This window comes from Echiichthys vipera (genome assembly GCF_963691815.1).
Source record: "Echiichthys vipera genome assembly, chromosome: 20".
Classification (NCBI taxonomy): Eukaryota; Metazoa; Chordata; class Actinopteri; order Perciformes; family Trachinidae; genus Echiichthys; species Echiichthys vipera.
In genome coordinates this window covers 15,963,118-15,980,617 of record NC_139845.1, presented here as the reverse complement: position 1 = coordinate 15,980,617, position 17,500 = coordinate 15,963,118, and the positions used below count along the sequence as shown (strand labels likewise).

The following is a 17,500-nucleotide window of genomic DNA, read 5'->3' as shown; positions in this document are numbered from 1 at the left end:
TGCCTGGCCATTTATTTTGTACTTTACTCTTATATTTTGATTCATACGTCACTATGTAGTGTCCTTGTAAAAAAAAGTATCCTAAAATGAACTATTGGACAGACAGGATTAAAGGGGCACTACAGCAATTTAGTTCTTCATATTTTTGAAGACTTACAAGAGATAGATATTTTAAAAAGAATAATCAGAGCCTGCCATATTCTGAATTAGTCCACAAGCCCAAGCCGAAATAACCTCTGTGACATCACCAGTAACTAAAAAAGCAGCCATGTTTGCAGTTTAAAGTTAACATATTTTAAAAGTGAATTTGATGTGTAAAAATGACCCGGCAATTTTGTAGAATCCACAGCTCTGTCAGTCTTGGTGTCTTGATTTTGAAAAAGTTCCTCCTTGTGAACAGTATTGACATAAATAAGGAAATCAGCGTGGTACAATGGCGTTTGCCCTGATTATACTGTGTACATAGAAAGAAAAAAAGATTTAGATAAAAACTCAACAGCACGGCTTTAAGTGCAGTTCTTAGAAAAATGTATTAATCTCCCAATAAGTTAAAGCTCTTTCTATGTGTTAAAAAATCCTCCATAGAAATCAACAGAGTAGCTCTTACAGTCAATGGGAGCTTAACAGTATCCTTCACAGACGGTTTTCAAGGGAATGGAGGCTTTGGAATGTACAAGGTTGGCATTTAGCATCTTAATCTGGGGGATGAGTGTGACATTGTGCATTAGAGCATGTTAATCTGGCTCCCTATTGACCCTTGATATCATTGATATCATCTACAAATGGACTGAGAAGGACAGACAGAGAGCAGGAAAATGAAAAGAAAAAATGCACTTATCCAGGAAAGAGAGAGAGAGATTGGCGGTAAAGGTGAAAAGGCAGAGGTACCAGAGAGGTATTTAGAAGGATGATCAGTTAAAAGGATAAACCGAGAGAAAGAGAGATGAGAGGATGGAGGTGAATGGAGGAGAAATGTGTGGATGTGTGTGAGAGATTAAATGTGTGTGTGTGTGTGTGTGTGTGTGTGTGTGTGTGTGTGTGTGTGTGTGTGTGTGTGTGTGTGTGTGTGTGTGTGTGTGTGTGTGTGTGTGTGTGTGTGTGTGTGTGTGTGTGTGGTATAAAGAGGGTCAATGGCGCGGGTCAGGCATCATATGGAGAGGCAGATGTTGGAACATATTGTCCTGGATTACCGCACTGTACACCGGAGAGATGGGCGGACGAACAACGGACGGGCGGTTAGGGGGAGGGAAGGGGGGGGTGACCAGGACAGATGACAGAAGGTAAATGAGAAATCAATCCAGCAACTCGTTTCTCCACAAAATCTTATCTGGAGGTGAAGAAAGAGTGTAGCAAAGCATTTTCTCAGATGCGAGAATTGCTTCATTTTGGTATCTTCTTGGCTTCTTGGAGTTGCAGGGAAATGCGATTTTGTGATAACAGCATGAGATCAATGTGAAATCAATAGGCAGCAGAGATATGTGACTATAGTTAGGTAAATTCTGCCTTACCACTTCCGAACTTATAATGAGTAAAGGAAATGTAAATGTATTCATCCTTATTGGATTAATCCTCTATATTATTGATGTAAGAGAATTCAATTACGAAAACAAAACATTGATGTTGCAAAGTTATAGCGGTCAGAAAGTTTAGTAAAACAGTGAAGAAGAAAAAATGTATTTGTTCTGTTTCAATTCTCTTTTCAAATCTACAGTAGCACAAAGAAAAAAATAAGCCACACTTGAGATGTTTGTTGTCAAAGAAAATTCCCTGGATGTTTTTGTTGTATTAGTGTTTGTCCTTGAGGCTGTGCCATAAAGGTATACTTGTCATCCTTTTCTCCGTAGTTTATTATTATATTAATCTTTCTATGTGGGTTGTTTTTATTGTATGTATTTGTTAAAAAGATTTTAAAAAAGAAAGAGAAAACATAAAGGTCCACACTTTCTTTTTTTTCAGCCGCAAAACACAACTGAAAAAAAGCATGAGCAGACAGAGAGGAACTGAGATAGACAGACAGAGAGACACACAGGAATCCATTAAGATCCATACAATGGTCCTCGGTGTCCATGTAAACAATAGAGCTCAGACTGCTCTGAAGCGCTGCTAACTCTGACAACAAAGACCAGGCAGGTCAGTAATCTGACTAAAGCTGCAGATTACTGACCAAGACTCTCTCTTACACACACACACACACACACACACACACACACACACACACACACACACACACACACACACACACATGCCCCCCACACACACACACACACACACACCTCCAAACCAGATGACAGCAGAAACACTAAGAGAAAAGATAGCCTAGTGTGTGTATGTGAGCACACACTGCGTCAATAGCACTAATACCAAACGATCACCCTCATGTCTTCAGTCAATAGTTACACATCACCTTTTCACCTCTTGTCAATAGGCTGCACCTATTACACACACACACGCAAGCACGCACGCACACACACACGCGCTTGCACACAAACACGCACACAAACAAACACTTGTTGGGGTGTCATGTGACAACCACACGCTGACCACTTGACATGCTCACGTGCACACACACACACACAAACACATGTAGATGCAGATGTGTTGGTCTCACATTAGGGGAGTAGGAGCAAAAATAGTGAGGAGCAGGTCTTAACACTCGCACATACACACGCACAGGGAAACACACACAGCTCAACTCAGCAGTATGCCTGGCTACTGAGTGACATTTCAAATTCCTCAGTCTCAGACTGCATCTACAATTGCATTCACTCACCCCTAGCTCATTGTGTTGCTGTGTGTGTGTGTGTGTGTGCGTGTGTGTGTGTGTGTTCACTCCTCCGGTCACCCCAGGGGGCTGTGCGCTGTCACTTCCTGTTTGTTGACATGCATGTCGTTGTGGCGACGCTCTGGGCGCGCTCCACAGTGCCTCTGCCCTCTGTACCGTGCATGTGTGTGTATGAGCAATGAGAATGTGCGTGTGTCATTTCTCGCCGTCCCATTGAGCGGGCTTTGAGTGACGGGAGCTGGCCTTGTAATGGAACTCAATTCACTCCGCGAATAAAGAGGCCTTTGAACCACTGGTCCGAATATGGCAGGACACACACACACACACTCACTCACACACATACACACATCGCCTGTGGTCCACTTGCTAGGGGGTTTGGCTGGTAGGGAAGGGAAGAGGGGGTTGAGCGCTGTTCATGCTCGGCTGCACCCCACCTTTCCACCCCCTCCTCACTCTCTCTTGCAGGAGCCACAGTGCAGCTAATTGAAGAGAAATGAGTGAGCGGAGGCTGACCTGATCGCAGTGCGCTGGTCCTCCACGCCGTGTTCGCGTAGCTCGCCAAAGCATGACCGATCTCCCGCTGATTTCCGCTGCAGCAGCAAACCCTGTCTACTGTATGCACCTCAATTATCATAGCCCCCCCCCCCCCCCCCCCCACCACCAGGATTTGATAAACCTATACTGCATTCTTTCATCTTTTGAAAGTGCATATGACAACACTCTAAGGTGCAAGAAGGCTAAAAAAAAAAATCAAGTATGGAGAATAGAAGCATCTGAACTGTCATCAGAAGTGCCCTCTTTTCTCTGTGATTGTCCATAAACAGCATCCAGTCCCCAAAAGTGTTGGTCAGGAGAGAAGTTACTTAGCAACCTGTAATATTATCCATATTTTTGGAATGGCAGGTATCTTATTTAAGAGTGAAATAAGAAGTTTGGGAATTCGGGAATAGCAATGGGAAAGAAAGAGAACTTTAAGTGAAAACTAAGTGAAAGTGTTGGACAGTGAATCTGGTTGTTGCCACATGTGAGTGACAGTCAGGAGAGAGAGATGACTTCGCATTCAAATATGAGTTTCTTGTTTCTTGAGTGTGTGTGCTGCCAGTTTGAATGTCTAATTTTTTTTCTTGTTTGTATAAAAAGAGATAAATATCTTTATTTAAGATAGCAGAGGAGAGCAGGAGCTAATGTGGCTGTCAAAAGAGATCGAGAGAGGTACAAACAGACAGAGAGAGAGAGAGATAGCAGTGACAGCATCTCTTCCTTGTCCATTTGCATAAACCAGCCTTTGTTTGACGCCGGTGGCCGGCAGCCAAGCACCAACAGAAGGACGGAAGTTAAACTAAAGAAAAAAAAAAGGATGGTCCTCTTCCAGAAAAATCTTCCACCAGAAATAAATGATAACAATTATAACTATTCAAAAAAAAAAAAACACATCAGTTACTTCTCGCTAAACAACCGCTCTGTTGCACTTCAGAGAAGGGAATAATAATTCTGAGAAAACAAAACAGCGACTTAGAGATTTTGTATTAGCCGACATAAAAGAAATCGCAGGATGACTTTTGAGAAGGAAGACGGAGAGACGGAAAGAAGTGTTTATGAACATTGAAGCTCCTTCCAAATTGTGAATATTATGCTGTGTCTGTTGCTGTGGAAAGACTGGCCAGAGACTGTTTTGTGTGATACAATGGTATTGCATAAATATTCCCGAGTATGTTCACACCATAGCAGCCCAAGCCATAATGCTTTTATTTAATTGGAAATTAATTACATACATAAATAAGAATGGGGAAACCTGTTTTTTTGTTTCCCACAGCAGTTATTGACTCGATTCATCTTTATTTTAGACCATTTTATCGCGTTCCTGTGTGTTTTTACGGCTTATTGTCAGTACACTAAAAACATTGCAGGGGCACAAGACACTTCTGGCATGTCCCATCTGGCATGTAGCTTCGCAAATTTCCTTCTCTCTCTATCTCTCTTTCTCTCTATCTCTCTCTCTCTCTCTCTCTCTCTCTCTCTCTCTCTTCCTTCTCCATCATCACTTTTTTTCACCTTGAGTGAGAGCCTGGCTCTCCAGCATGACCTCGATAGCCGGAATGTTTTCCCTTTCTCCCACGATGCACCTGGAGGGGACATGGCCATCTCTGGTCCTGTCAGAGAGGCTGTTAGCGCTTCTCCCATGGGGTGAGGGAAGGGGTTGACGGTGGCGATGTCCCTCTCTATCTCTCTCTGTCACACAAACAGAGGCTGGGCCACTAATGGCCTCTTCTTCCAGAGCTTTTTAGCCTCTGTCTTCTTTTTTGTTTGTGTGCTCTATTCATTTATTCATGCCACTCTTTTCTCCTTCTTTTTCCCTCCTCCCTTCTCTTTTCCCCCCTCTACGTCTCTTTTTCTTACCCCCACCCACCCACCCGCTTGCCTGTCTCTGTCATCTCCTCCCTGTCTGTCTCTCCACCTGTCTCTCTGACCTTGCAGCAGTTGTACGCAGCTCAGCTGGCGGCCATGCAGGTTTCCCCAGGGGCCAAGCAGCACGGAGGCAGCCATCCACCCCAAGGCAACCTGGGCACACACTCCCCACCCACCAACACACACTCACAGAGTGACAAGGGCCGCAGCTCCCCGCTACCAAACAAGACCAAGGTAAGGGAAAAAACAAAGGCCCATGGGAAGGAGAGAGAGAGAGAGAGAGAGAGAGAGAGAGAATGTGTGTTTTAAATATTAGAAATGCCAACAGATTTCAGGATTTGGGAGTTGTCTCTCGAGGATAGGTGGCCAAATATTATCACTTTATACATTTTTTTTAAATAGATAGATAGTTCAGATAGAAAATTAAATAAAGGGCATTAAGGCGGATTTTTTGTTTGTGGAAAATATCCATCAAACTGCAAGTCGGTTTTGTTAGAGATTGAGTCCTTAAACTCTTATATTCTTAAAAAATAACTACCATCTTTATATCTACCGGTTTAGTATATTCATATATTTTCAATGCAGATCAACTTGTATTTTAAAAGTTTTCTTTATTCCGGTACATCAACCTTGTTTTTCTTATTTCAAGGTAAAGAGACAGTCATCTCTCAAACATTCTTGAAACAACTTGATTTATATTCTGCAGTGTTGGCAAATTCTTTTTCACTTTTTTTAAAAAATGTTTGATATTTTTTGGACTCAATTATGATATTACATTTAAACTATATACACTTTGGCCTTTCTAGTGTTACAACAGAGACTGAATGCGTGAATGTCTTCCAAGGGAGAAACGTGAATGTCTGCCTGGATAAGATTGTGTTTCACTGCAGTGCATGAGCTGAAAATGTGTGTCCAAGCCTGTTTGAAGGTTGCATCCCGAATTTTGTCCTTTTTTTTTTCAATCAAACAAGTAACCTGAGCAACGATCAGCACCTCATACTAATGCAAGCCTTGGTACAACTTGAGTTCCTGACAAAAACTCACAGTCACCTCTGCAAATCAAACAGGCCAACTTTATCACAAAACTCCAGTTGGTATATAGTCGTGGTGGATTTGAGGATGTATTGGTGTTTGTACCGTTTTCTCGGCTGGCTGCGCAATATGGACAAGGGGAAGCCTTCTGTCCATCCAAGTGGAATTCTATGAATATCTGGTCAGCCGTTGGGACCCTGACCACCTCCCCCCCCGTCCACTAACACACAGACCCCCATGCCCCCTGCCTTCCTCTGTCCCCCCTCGGACCGCCCACAAGTGTAGTGGTCAATCACAAATCAACACACACAGAGACACTTACACACACCTGTGATCAGACTTGTCTAGAGTAGGACAACACTATCAAAATCCCACAGAGATTGACAATTTGATTTGTGCCAACGTCACATACATCAAAGTTTTCCAACTTTTTTTACCGTCTTTCCTCTGCTTTTCTTTCCTTCCTTTTCCTGGTCTCTCCTCTCCTCCTTTTTTTCCTTTCCTTGTTTCCACTTCCAAATGTTTTCCTTTGCTACTTTCAATTGCAATTTCTCCATTCTTCTTCATTACCACTCTTCTTTTGCACTTCGTTCAAACACAAACACACATTCACACACTCAGGACCAGCTCATGGCACAGATTGTCCAGAGTTTGCACCCCTGCTTCCTTGTCCATCAACCCCTCCATACCCCTCCATCACACACTCACACGTGCTACCAACTCGCCCCACCAACACACTCGTCTTATTACCATATATATGGAGTTGGACTGACAGGCAAGTGCTATGGCCTGTGGTGGAGGGGAAGTGGGGAGCCGTAATGGCCTCCCCAATCCAGCAGGAGTGGCAGACTGGGGAGTGGACCCACATGGCAACCGACAGGCCCCGTGGAGCCAGACCGGCCAATTGATCGCAGCGATGTTTTGGTGTTTGTGAGCAACAGGTGGCAAACTTTAGATAAGTGCTCAGTGGCAGGTGATAGATAGTTGTCTTTCCTCCTTTCTTTCTTTCTTTCTTTTTGTTTCCTTCTTTTTTCTCTGCTTCAATCACTCAGTCTCATTTCCTTTCATTCAGGCTGACCAATGCAGTGCTCAGTCATTCCAACACTCTCTCTTTCCGTGTCTCCCTCTCCCTCCCTCCCTCCCTCTCTCTCTCTCTCTCTCTCTCTCTCTCTCTCTCTCTCTCTCTCTCTCTCTCTCTCTCTCTGGGTGAGTGACATGTATATTTCAGAGGTGCGCTCCCCCTGTGGGCTCTATCTCAGGTCTCTAGTCATTTAGAGACGCTCTGCCTGCCTCTGCTCACAGCTGTTTGGACTCAGGCACACACTGCTTAAGTGCTTTACCCTCGGGTGAGACACGGACACACACACCCGTGCGCAAACACACACACACACACACACACACACAAACACAGGTGTAGTAGAAGACACCATGCCAACTAGCCTTTTCACGCACACACACACACACACACACACACACACACTCACATACTCATGCTCAAATCACTGCAGCATACATGCAGCTCTCTTATACGCAAGAGTGGACCTTTATATGTAGGCAGGCATGCATACAGACCCATACAATAGTGCAATTCAAATTATGCACCATATGTAGTCCATTCGCTGACATTGGCATTGCACACACACGCAGTGGCCACAAGTAATTAAATACATTTAGTCAAGTACTGTACTTAAGAACATGTTTGATGTACTTTTCCACGTTATGTTACCTTCTACTTACTTCTACTACTCCTACTCCTTTTAGAAGATAATAATATTCTTCTTACTCCATTTCTTTCATTTTTTTATTTATCATTTTTATTTTTTATTATTCCTTTATGTAGATTGATTGTACATATAAATTAGCCCATAAAATATGATGTATCACTACAGATAAAACTATTTAAGGAGCCACTCTCTATAATGAGTACTTTGCAACTCTTTTATTGATGATAAACTTTAAAAACATGATGTTGCGTTAGGTCAGACTACATTTACATGGTAGTATTACTACTAATTGTACGCAAGTCATTTTAATCTAATGGTTAAGAGAATCAATCACAGCATCAAGCCTAGCCTAATAAGAGAAAATAAGTAAAGAGTCAGTCTAGACTGTCAAGCTAAAGTCACATCAATGCGCCTGTTTTCTCCAAATATAATTGAGTAGAAAATGTCTAGTGCTAGACATGAGAGGTGTTTGAATGGGTGCCACATAGTTTAAGAAACAGCATCATATTTGCCTCTGCTGTGTCGTCTGATGTCTGAGAGAATTAGATGTGACAATATAATTAATATCCAAACAGTCACTTACAGCTGGAAGGAAATGAAGAGAGGGGGAAACGGAGAATGAAGAGATGAAAGGAGAGAGGAACATGTAAATGTCTTGACATTGTAGCACACACACACCTAAACACACACACAGAAACCTGCCCAGGATAAATGGTAGTGGCACATTCACTTGTCCTGTTAATTGAACCATCAGCTCCAGTGATAAGATGCAGAACCCTGATGTTGCTTTCACATGTCGGCATCCTCACAAGTGAAATACAGCCACACACACACACACGCTAGACACACATTATCTCTCCCCTCCTGCTTCCTCTCTGTCCCTCTGGCTCTCGTTGTCACTCTGCATGTTTTCGGTCTCAAAGCTGGAGACTGTTTCATCAGCCAAGAGAGACACAAAAGCAATTGTATTAATTCAAGATCCCAAGGCTTTCAGAGGCTTTAGTGGCCTCACACACACACACACACACACACACACACACACACACACACACTGTCATGAGATTTAGAGCTTGTTGAACAATGTCTCACACTGACACGCACACACATAAACAAGTCGGTCCAAGCCTCTCAGCTCCACTGTCTAAACTAATTCCTCCACACTGGCATAATGCAGGTTGGCCACCTTCCCACCATAGGATTTGGCTTGGCGCGGGAAGGAAACTCCCCCCATCCACTGTACAAGAGGCGAAGGCATTATCTATTTGTAATAAATATTCAAATGTGTTCCCAGCCAAAGCCCACCATAATATGGGTCAGGATTGACAAGATCCCACTCAGTTTTTCTCTCCTCCTTTCTCTCCTCTTCTTCTCCGGCCCATTGTCTCACTGTAGACATCTTTGAGGGTCCTTCGTCTATTTAGAAAGACCCCCCTAATGAAGGACAATCCGGTTAGGCCTCATCGCACACACACACACACACACACACACACACATACACAAAGTGGTAATCGCACACACGCATAGGCACGTACACATGTAGGGGCTTAATTGGAAGTGCTTAATTGAGTTGTGAGGGGCTCATAAGGCTTAGTACGACTCAAGGAGTGGGAATCAGGGAAAGTCTGTCTTAATGAGTGGGTATACCACACACACACACACACACACACAAACCGTACAGTACTTGCTTCCTTTTTGGATTCCACTGTATGCTGGATTGTGTTCAGCCTAAGCAGCAATTAGACTAATGGCCAGAAAATAAAGAAAAATAATATCTCTCTTCTATTCTGTGGGTTAAATTAAGCTACAATAGGAGCACACCTGTAATGCTAAAAGTGTCCTTTTATTCAGTTTTTATAAAATTTACACTTAAAAAAAACCCATAAAAAAAACAAAATAAAACAAGCAAACTGTATTTCTAAACCTCATAGACACTACTGTCATGCATCTTTAGTGGTGGGCCCATTAAGCTGTCCCTTGCCCCATGTTGTGTCTGCCTTTTAATTGCGCCGTTTTAATTACACAGAGTGGTCTGTGTACATCTGGCCCCTCGGCGATCTAATTTCTTCCTTCCTGTCATGTGACTCTCCGAGGCTCCCCCTGATTGGATTAGGTCATCGGCAGGGGTGTTGTTGCCATGACAATTAACGTGATAATAGCCCCCGGCATCGTGCGGTGGTCCACATGCCGATTCATTTAAGGGGACACTGCCGTTACTTGTATTGAGGTTGGATGAATGACTGAATTTAATAAACATGGATATATTAAGTGCTGTTTGGCATCATAATACTTTAATAGACGGATTCTGTTGGCATCAACAACATGGTCCTAAAAAATAGCTACTTAAAAAGTTATTGATTGGTTGCTGCAGCTGTGTGTGTGTGTGTGTGTGTGTGTGCGTCTTTGAGGCAGAAAGTGCAGTTTTGCTGTGCCCTCCACACACTCCCATGTTCACAGACAAATACGCTCCCTTGTTTCTAATGGAGCAAGTGCACATTGAAGTGGCAGACAGTCCTCTGCTCTGTTCACTGTTTGATACATTGAGACGTCACCATGTCTTTGACAGTGTATCTCACAGCTGTGAAGATAGTCTCAGGGAGGTGTTATTCTTTCTGAAAGACAGAGAGATGTGCCACTGTAGTTTTGAGAATAAATTCAAGGTGTTTCTTCTCCTCAGGTGTCTGATTGTTGATCTTACCGCTGGCCTTGTTTGAAGCATGTCGAGGAACAGAATTATAGTGCATGTTTCCTGCAGCCTGCATGTGGAGTGTGTACATGCACATGCATGAGTTGTTTGGACTTCACTGTCATAGGAAGTTTTGCATGTAAATGTCAGTGGTTTGCACCCAAATATATTTATTCTTGTCTGTTTTTTTTTTTGTTTTTTTTGCTTATGATGAGCTGTTTGGATACAGGCAGTGGCATGCACCTTGTCATCTGTCCCATTGCTGTGCATGGGCTCCCGTTTCATTAGTACGTGTTGAAGCCACAATTGTGAGTGGTCTCAGTGAGGTAAGGGGAGAGGTCCCCCCTGCCTACCGCTTCCAAATTCCTACGGTGGTCACAGCAGGCGAAACTGTGCTGTTTTGGTTTTTGCAGGACAGTGAGGGTGCACAGCCACTGAACCTGTCGGCCAAGCCTAAGGCATCCGAGAGCAAGTCACCCAACTCCCCCCCAACTTCCCCACAGGTCGCTGCTGCTGCTGCCGCCAAGCTGGGCCCTGCCGGCACCATGAAGCACAGCGTTGCCCCCTCCAGCATCGGAGGTCCACCGACCAGAGTCAGCTCGATAGGTAAGTGGACTTAAGTATCCATCACACACACACACAGTACAGGAAAAAAGGAGTGATAATCAATGGTTATCCCAAATACAAATGATGGCCAAAACTACGAAAATGAGATTAAAGTTGTAATGAAACCTAATTTTTCTTTAAATACAATTTGTCCAAACAAACATATGTGAATGCATACATATCTTTAAGGGAAAAGGTAATAGCCTTGCTGTTAGCAGCAAGGACAAGAATAGCGTTTCCCTTCGTAATGTTGCCATTGTTGCTAATGCCAGTACCGTAATCATACCCGGCCATATGCACACATACATGAAATGTGACATAAATGAATCACTATTTTGTACTCTTAATCCATTTTTCACGCAACACTGATAGTTCAAATATTACACATATGTAACAGGCTATAATTAGAGTGTTTGTGTTTTTCCTCCATGTCGCTATTTGCCTTGGGGCTGCTTCATTGTTATGTGTTTATTAGTGAGTGAAAGAGAGCGAGAGACATAGGAATGAAAGGGAAGGAGAGAGAGAGAGAGAGATGGGGATTAGCACTTTTTTTTTCAAGCGATGAAGCGGGGGAATAATAAAGAGAGGAGCGCATGACAGACAGGAGGTATCACCAATGAGATTAGACAAGCCTCTTACATGAGCCAGGACAGCGCAAACACCCAGCATTAATGACACAATGACAGCACACACACTCCAATACACACAAAGGCTCACACACACACACACACACACACACACAAACACAATCCCACCTCCTCCTCCTATGCAAAAGGCAGTTAGTCATTTTTTTCTGACTTCTTGGCTAATCTCACTGTTTTTCAACAAATCGGCGGATTTAATATCAGATTAGTGGATTTGCAGTCCCAGATGTTTTTTGTTCCGAAAAATGGATTACAGTGTTTAAAGTTTGTGTGTGATCCCCACTGAATTATTTGTGTGTGGAGACCAGTGTGTTTTTTTATTTTCAGTGTTGCAGATCTCAGTCATGTTGTAGCTCATGGTCCCATCTGTTGCCACCGAGTTCCACCGGTCACCAGCACGTTTGTTATTGCAGTTCACAATCTTATTAGGATTCCTGTTACAAGTTCAGAGGGGATAGAATGGGCAGACAAATTGGAAAAGAGTCTAGGGGCGGTCGTTTTGATGTAAGAGTGAGTGTGTGTTTGTGGGGATGGAACAGGGTATGAATGTGTGTTGAGGTTATTCTAATGCAGAGAGGAACAAGACTAAACAGACACACGTACTGGATGTAGTAAAAATTAAAACGTCCAAGATGTGTTTAATATTAAAGGAAAGGTAAACACTCAATAGTGCCACATTGAAATTACAATTTTTTTTATGATTGACAGTGGTAGAATGTTACTAAGCATGATTACTCTAGTGCTGTACTTAAGTACAATTTTAAGGTTCTCTACATGAGAGTCTCCATTTTAGTCTCCGTTTCACTGCATGTATTCAACAGCGTTAGTCACAGATTACAGATTTTACATACAAAATATTTGGCCACTTTATAAAATATGATGCATTTTTATGGATGAAACCACCTTAAAGTATATAAATTATTTAAATAAGAGCCTATCCTCTTTTAACATAATAATGATACATTGTATCAACCTTAATCATAAAAAGCATATTTAAAACAAGGGTTGTGATCGGTCTTATGCTAGTGTAATTGGAACATTAAGCTTTAAGTATATCCTGCGGGATAAATAAAGTAATTCTTCTTCTTCTTCTTCTAAAAAGATGATTCAACTGAATTTATTATCAGTAGCTTCACCTGAATGTGTTCTGTACTTGTGTCTCAGCTCATTTCTCCACAGTTCACCTCTCTTTCTTTTTTGACCTACCAACCCAAAGCCGTGTTTTTCTCTTTCTTGTACTTTATCTCATCCATCCATCCATCTAGCCATCTCAAACCGAACTGAAGGGCTGTCAGCGGCTGGAACTTCGACCGCGATCACATTTGTCTATCATGAAAAACTGCAGTTCCCCCTGAACTCCCTGCCCAAGTGTTTTCATGGTCAAAAAGGTCAAAAAGTCCCCCTGTCTGTAGAGATCTGGCGAGAGAGAGATAGACACCTCTCCCCTTCTATCTAGGTCACATTCACTTGGTTGGCATCGCTGTCAGTTTAACACACATTCATGAGCACAAGAATATCTATCTGTCCCCCTCCCTCTCTTTTGACTCCAGATTAAAACTGACTGCCACCCGATTCTATCGCCCTCTCTTCTGTCCTCTCTCCCCCGCTTTTTTTTTTTTTTGGCCCCGCTCACATCCAGATTTTCCGGTTATGACTTCTGAAAGAGTTCACGGCTCTGTCGTTACCAATCTGAAGCTGGTAATCTGGCCTGAGATGGCATTAGCGGTGCGGATTAGCGCTGATAAAGGCCCCATAAGCCAGCCACGGCTCTTTGTTAAGAGCTAACCCGACTGATAGAGAGAGGCGATAGCGGTGCACACAAACACACAGTCACAGCAGATGCATCATCGGCGACTAAGCCGCGGAAATAATACACATAATAGGCGGCGCGGGGAGATGTGATCTTTGTTAGGTGGCAGGGCAGTCGTTCTCAACTGGGGAAATTAGCAGGACTTTTTAGCCGTAATACCAGTCATGTGGCTTCAAAGTAGACCTGTGAGAAAAGAGGTGTGTGTGTCAATAGGATTTAAAGGAGTTACCCAGGAATTGAGGTTGTGAGTGAGTGCCGGTGTTTATAGTTTTGTTTTTAGCGGTTAGCGTGTATGTTTACGGCTGAGGGCAGGTGGTGGAGGAGGTGGGCAGCATGTAGCCAGGCTAGCCAGGGGCACTCTCTGACTCACATGCCAAGCTCGACAGTCAAGTGGTCAGTGTGCGAGTGTGTGAGTGTCTGAGAGATACACACACACAGACGTGCAAATGCCCCAACAAACTCCCTTCATAAAGTGTATGTTAATGTCTTTACCTCATGGTTCAGGGGAAGATTTATTCTGGATGAAAACCTCCTGCCATCTTTCCAAACACACACACACACACTTACTCATTGATAATCCACATTTTTTCTATTATTCTCTTGTTTTTTTTAAATAAACATATAGTACATAAAAAACTCAACTTGAGTCACTTTTTGACACAACAATAATGAATATGGAAAGCCAAATTAATCACTTGTCCCTGTCTCTCCGTCTACCCGTTTCCCTGTTTGTGTCTCAGCAGACTTGTTGTCGACGCTGTCCACAACCGCCTACCTGAACGACCACGAGGCCGTGACAAAGGCCTTCGCTGAGGCCCGGCAGATGAAGGAGCAGCTGAAGAGAGAGCAGCAGGTCCTGGACGCCAAGGTTTCCGCCGTCAACAACCTCAGCCTCAACAATGGACGCTCAGACAAGGTAAATTGCTTTAAATCACATCTGTATGAAAGTGCATGGTGTGAGATTGTGCTGTAACCTTAGCAACAGACGACAAAATGTGCCCCAAAAGGATTAAAGATGCCACAAAAATCAAGGTGTTTGACTTTTTTCAATTCCATGAGGTTAACAGCAAATGTTAGTAAGCTGGACCATAAAGTAGGGCTTATTTTTACCAAAATGTTTTTATATTATTGAAGTGTTTTGTGGCTGTATACCGGTACGTTTAAATTAAGTTCAAAAGCTCAGCTGTTACTTTTATTAATGTGATATGATACAATATCAAACACATGCTGAAATACAGTCTTTATTATAAAAATGTTTTTCCTGCATCTGTTAGAATACAAATTATGATATTAGGATTTCTATGACAAATGATGCCACTCATCAATAGCATCAACAACTAAAGGGGAATACATGGATTTTATCAAGAAAAAACAACAACTGGATCCAAATGTCTAAATTCATAAATTCTCCCAACAATGCAGAAAAAAAGTCAGCTCAAGCTGTAGCGCCTCATTGTCAGTGTGTAATAATTTGTCTTGCAATATTCCATCCCTACACACTATGTAGGAGGTAAATCGGTGTACAATGAGCTCGCTCAAATGTGTTGAAGCTAAACAGGGCCAGATAAGGTAAAACCAGAGGCGTCTCAGAGGTAATGAGTGTGTCTGTAAGGCGCACTGCTGGGCTACGTGTGTGTGTGTGTGTGTGTGTGTGTGTAAATGTGTGTGGCAGAGCGGAGCGTTTGGGAGACGGTAATGTGAAGTGACGGCGCCGGCTCCTCGGCAGCGTGGCTAAATTGTGGTTATTTGTTAAACACATTGGGAGTCAGCTGGTGCACGCGCATGCACTCACGCACGCACACACACACACACACACACACACACACACACACACACAAACACACATGCTTACAGAGCAACAGTGTGCTTGAAGCATCTGCACCGGTGACATTCAACAGCTCTATCTGTCTCTTTTCTCTTTCTTCTCTTTTTACGCTCTCATCGGATGTGTTTCCAACCCACACTGATTAATGTGTTCCACACAGGTTTTTTGCACATTTAGACAGAGTGCGCATCGTAATATACTGTAGATACAGTACATTGGAATCAGTCTAATAACCAATCAGACTCACACCATGGAAAGAGAGGAACATTGGGCAATGTAGGTGTTTTTTAGGAGCATATTTTACAGTTGTTGAACAAATTTGTTGGATTAGATTGGGGTATTTACCCATTTTAATCCACTGCAGGGGATGATAAAATACAAGATTTTATTATGTATTTTTGTCACTGTAAAAGTAGGGTATGTTATCATAAAAGAACTCAGTGAAATCAGGTGGGAAAAAGTCAGGTTTTCCTTTTATTGTGACTTCTCCTCATGATGAATTATTCGTGCCTTATTTGAGAATTTGTATTTACTAGAAAATGTATTTTTATTGTAAAAACAAGAAAAGGTGTATTGTATTTTTTCTGTGTAGTGTTTAAAATGTCTTTCTTGATTGTTCAGGAAGTTCAGGAATTTTAGATTACTTTTTTGGGGGAAAAACAAGACTTGCGTTCCATCGGCCCTTTGGCTTTGTGCTGCGCTGAGTGTGAAGCTGGAGAGCTCAGATACAACAGTGTCATCTCTGACACACTCACAGGATTAGTTTTGTCACTACTTTGTGTCTTGGCTCTAGTGTCAGCGATTCAATCCACTTTTCTCATGTACTGTACTGGGGCTTAATGTCAGACTAGGCTGTCATCCACTCTGTCTCCCTGTTCATCTCCGTCTCTGTCTCACACACACACTCACAGAAAAAAAAAAGCCCTTTGTAACGGCACATTGAAGCTTAAAGTCTAAAAGTGTGAGACACATTTTGTACTCTTTTTATCCTTGAACAGGGTTTAAATGAGGCTGATCATTCGCGTGAAATGAGGAAAAGTCCTAGAATATATCTGATTTATTTACACAATGACTAAATCTGGCAGATAATTGTTCATTTATTAAAACATAATAAATTCAAATGGAATACTTTTTAAATTGCTTGCAAATAAACAAAAAAAGCACATTTACGCAACGTGCATTCTCCCTCTCCCCTTTTTTTAGCTGAATTTATTCCAATCTGGGGGAGAAATTATCTCTAACAATTAAACTCTGCTGGACTAAAAACAGTCAAATGCATTTCATTATCGTTCTGCCCTCCTCCCATTCAGCCAGCCAGCTCGCCAGGGTCACATGTAAATGGAGAGGGACACTTTTTGGAAGGTTGTTGTTGAAGACGACAGTTTTTGGGTACCGCTCTTAATCGTGTAATTAAACTGTAAAATGCTGGCACTGGTGCACTGGTGCACTGTGTGTGTGTGCGTGTGCGTGTGGGTGTGTGTGTGTGTGTGTGTGCGTGTTTGCGTGTTCGTCAACAGTCAGGTTCTAGCGTAGAGTGTGCCGGCTGCTTGCATTAAGCATGTAAATGCTCAGTAAATCAGCCTTTTATTGGTTGTAATAAATACCCAGGGGGCCGCGCGGCGTGGCCTCACTCTCGTCCGCGCTGCACTCTCCCGTTCTCTCTCTCTCTAATGCGTCGACCCTCGGGGGCCTCTGCGAGAGAGAGGCAAGCCGCTGCACTCCACTCTCGCAGGTGGCTGCCAGGAGTCGCCACACACATACACTCATGCACACACATATAATATACACGACACACACAAAACAGTAAACATCCAAATAGGACTGAATGTAATCAACATTCTTACACATGCAAACATACGCACAGATGTGTGTTCGAGCATTGCAGGCGTACTGCACTCTGACAATTTGATGTTGACATTAACATTTCCACAAATTTACATCAAAACGAACCAAAACACAAACTGTCTTTCTAGTGAAACCACTGCTGT

The 17,500-nt window shown here is 42.7% G+C and overlaps 1 protein-coding gene across 5 annotated transcripts in view; it reads left to right on the top strand.

Moving 5' to 3' along the window:
* sox5 (SRY-box transcription factor 5) overlaps positions 1–17,500 on the top strand; it is a 143,814-nt gene that overhangs the window by 120,845 nt on the left and 5,469 nt on the right. For 4 of the 5 annotated variants that reach the window (XM_083934902.1, XM_083934903.1, XM_083934901.1 and 1 more), the window contains 3 exons: positions 5,258–5,422; positions 11,041–11,233; positions 14,428–14,603. In XM_083934902.1, the coding sequence (XP_083791028.1) occupies positions 5,258–5,422; positions 11,041–11,233; positions 14,428–14,603 (534 nt within the window). The remainder of the gene's footprint in view (positions 1–5,257; positions 5,423–11,040; positions 11,234–14,427; positions 14,604–17,500) is intronic. The other variant, XM_083934904.1, reaches the window with a different exon arrangement.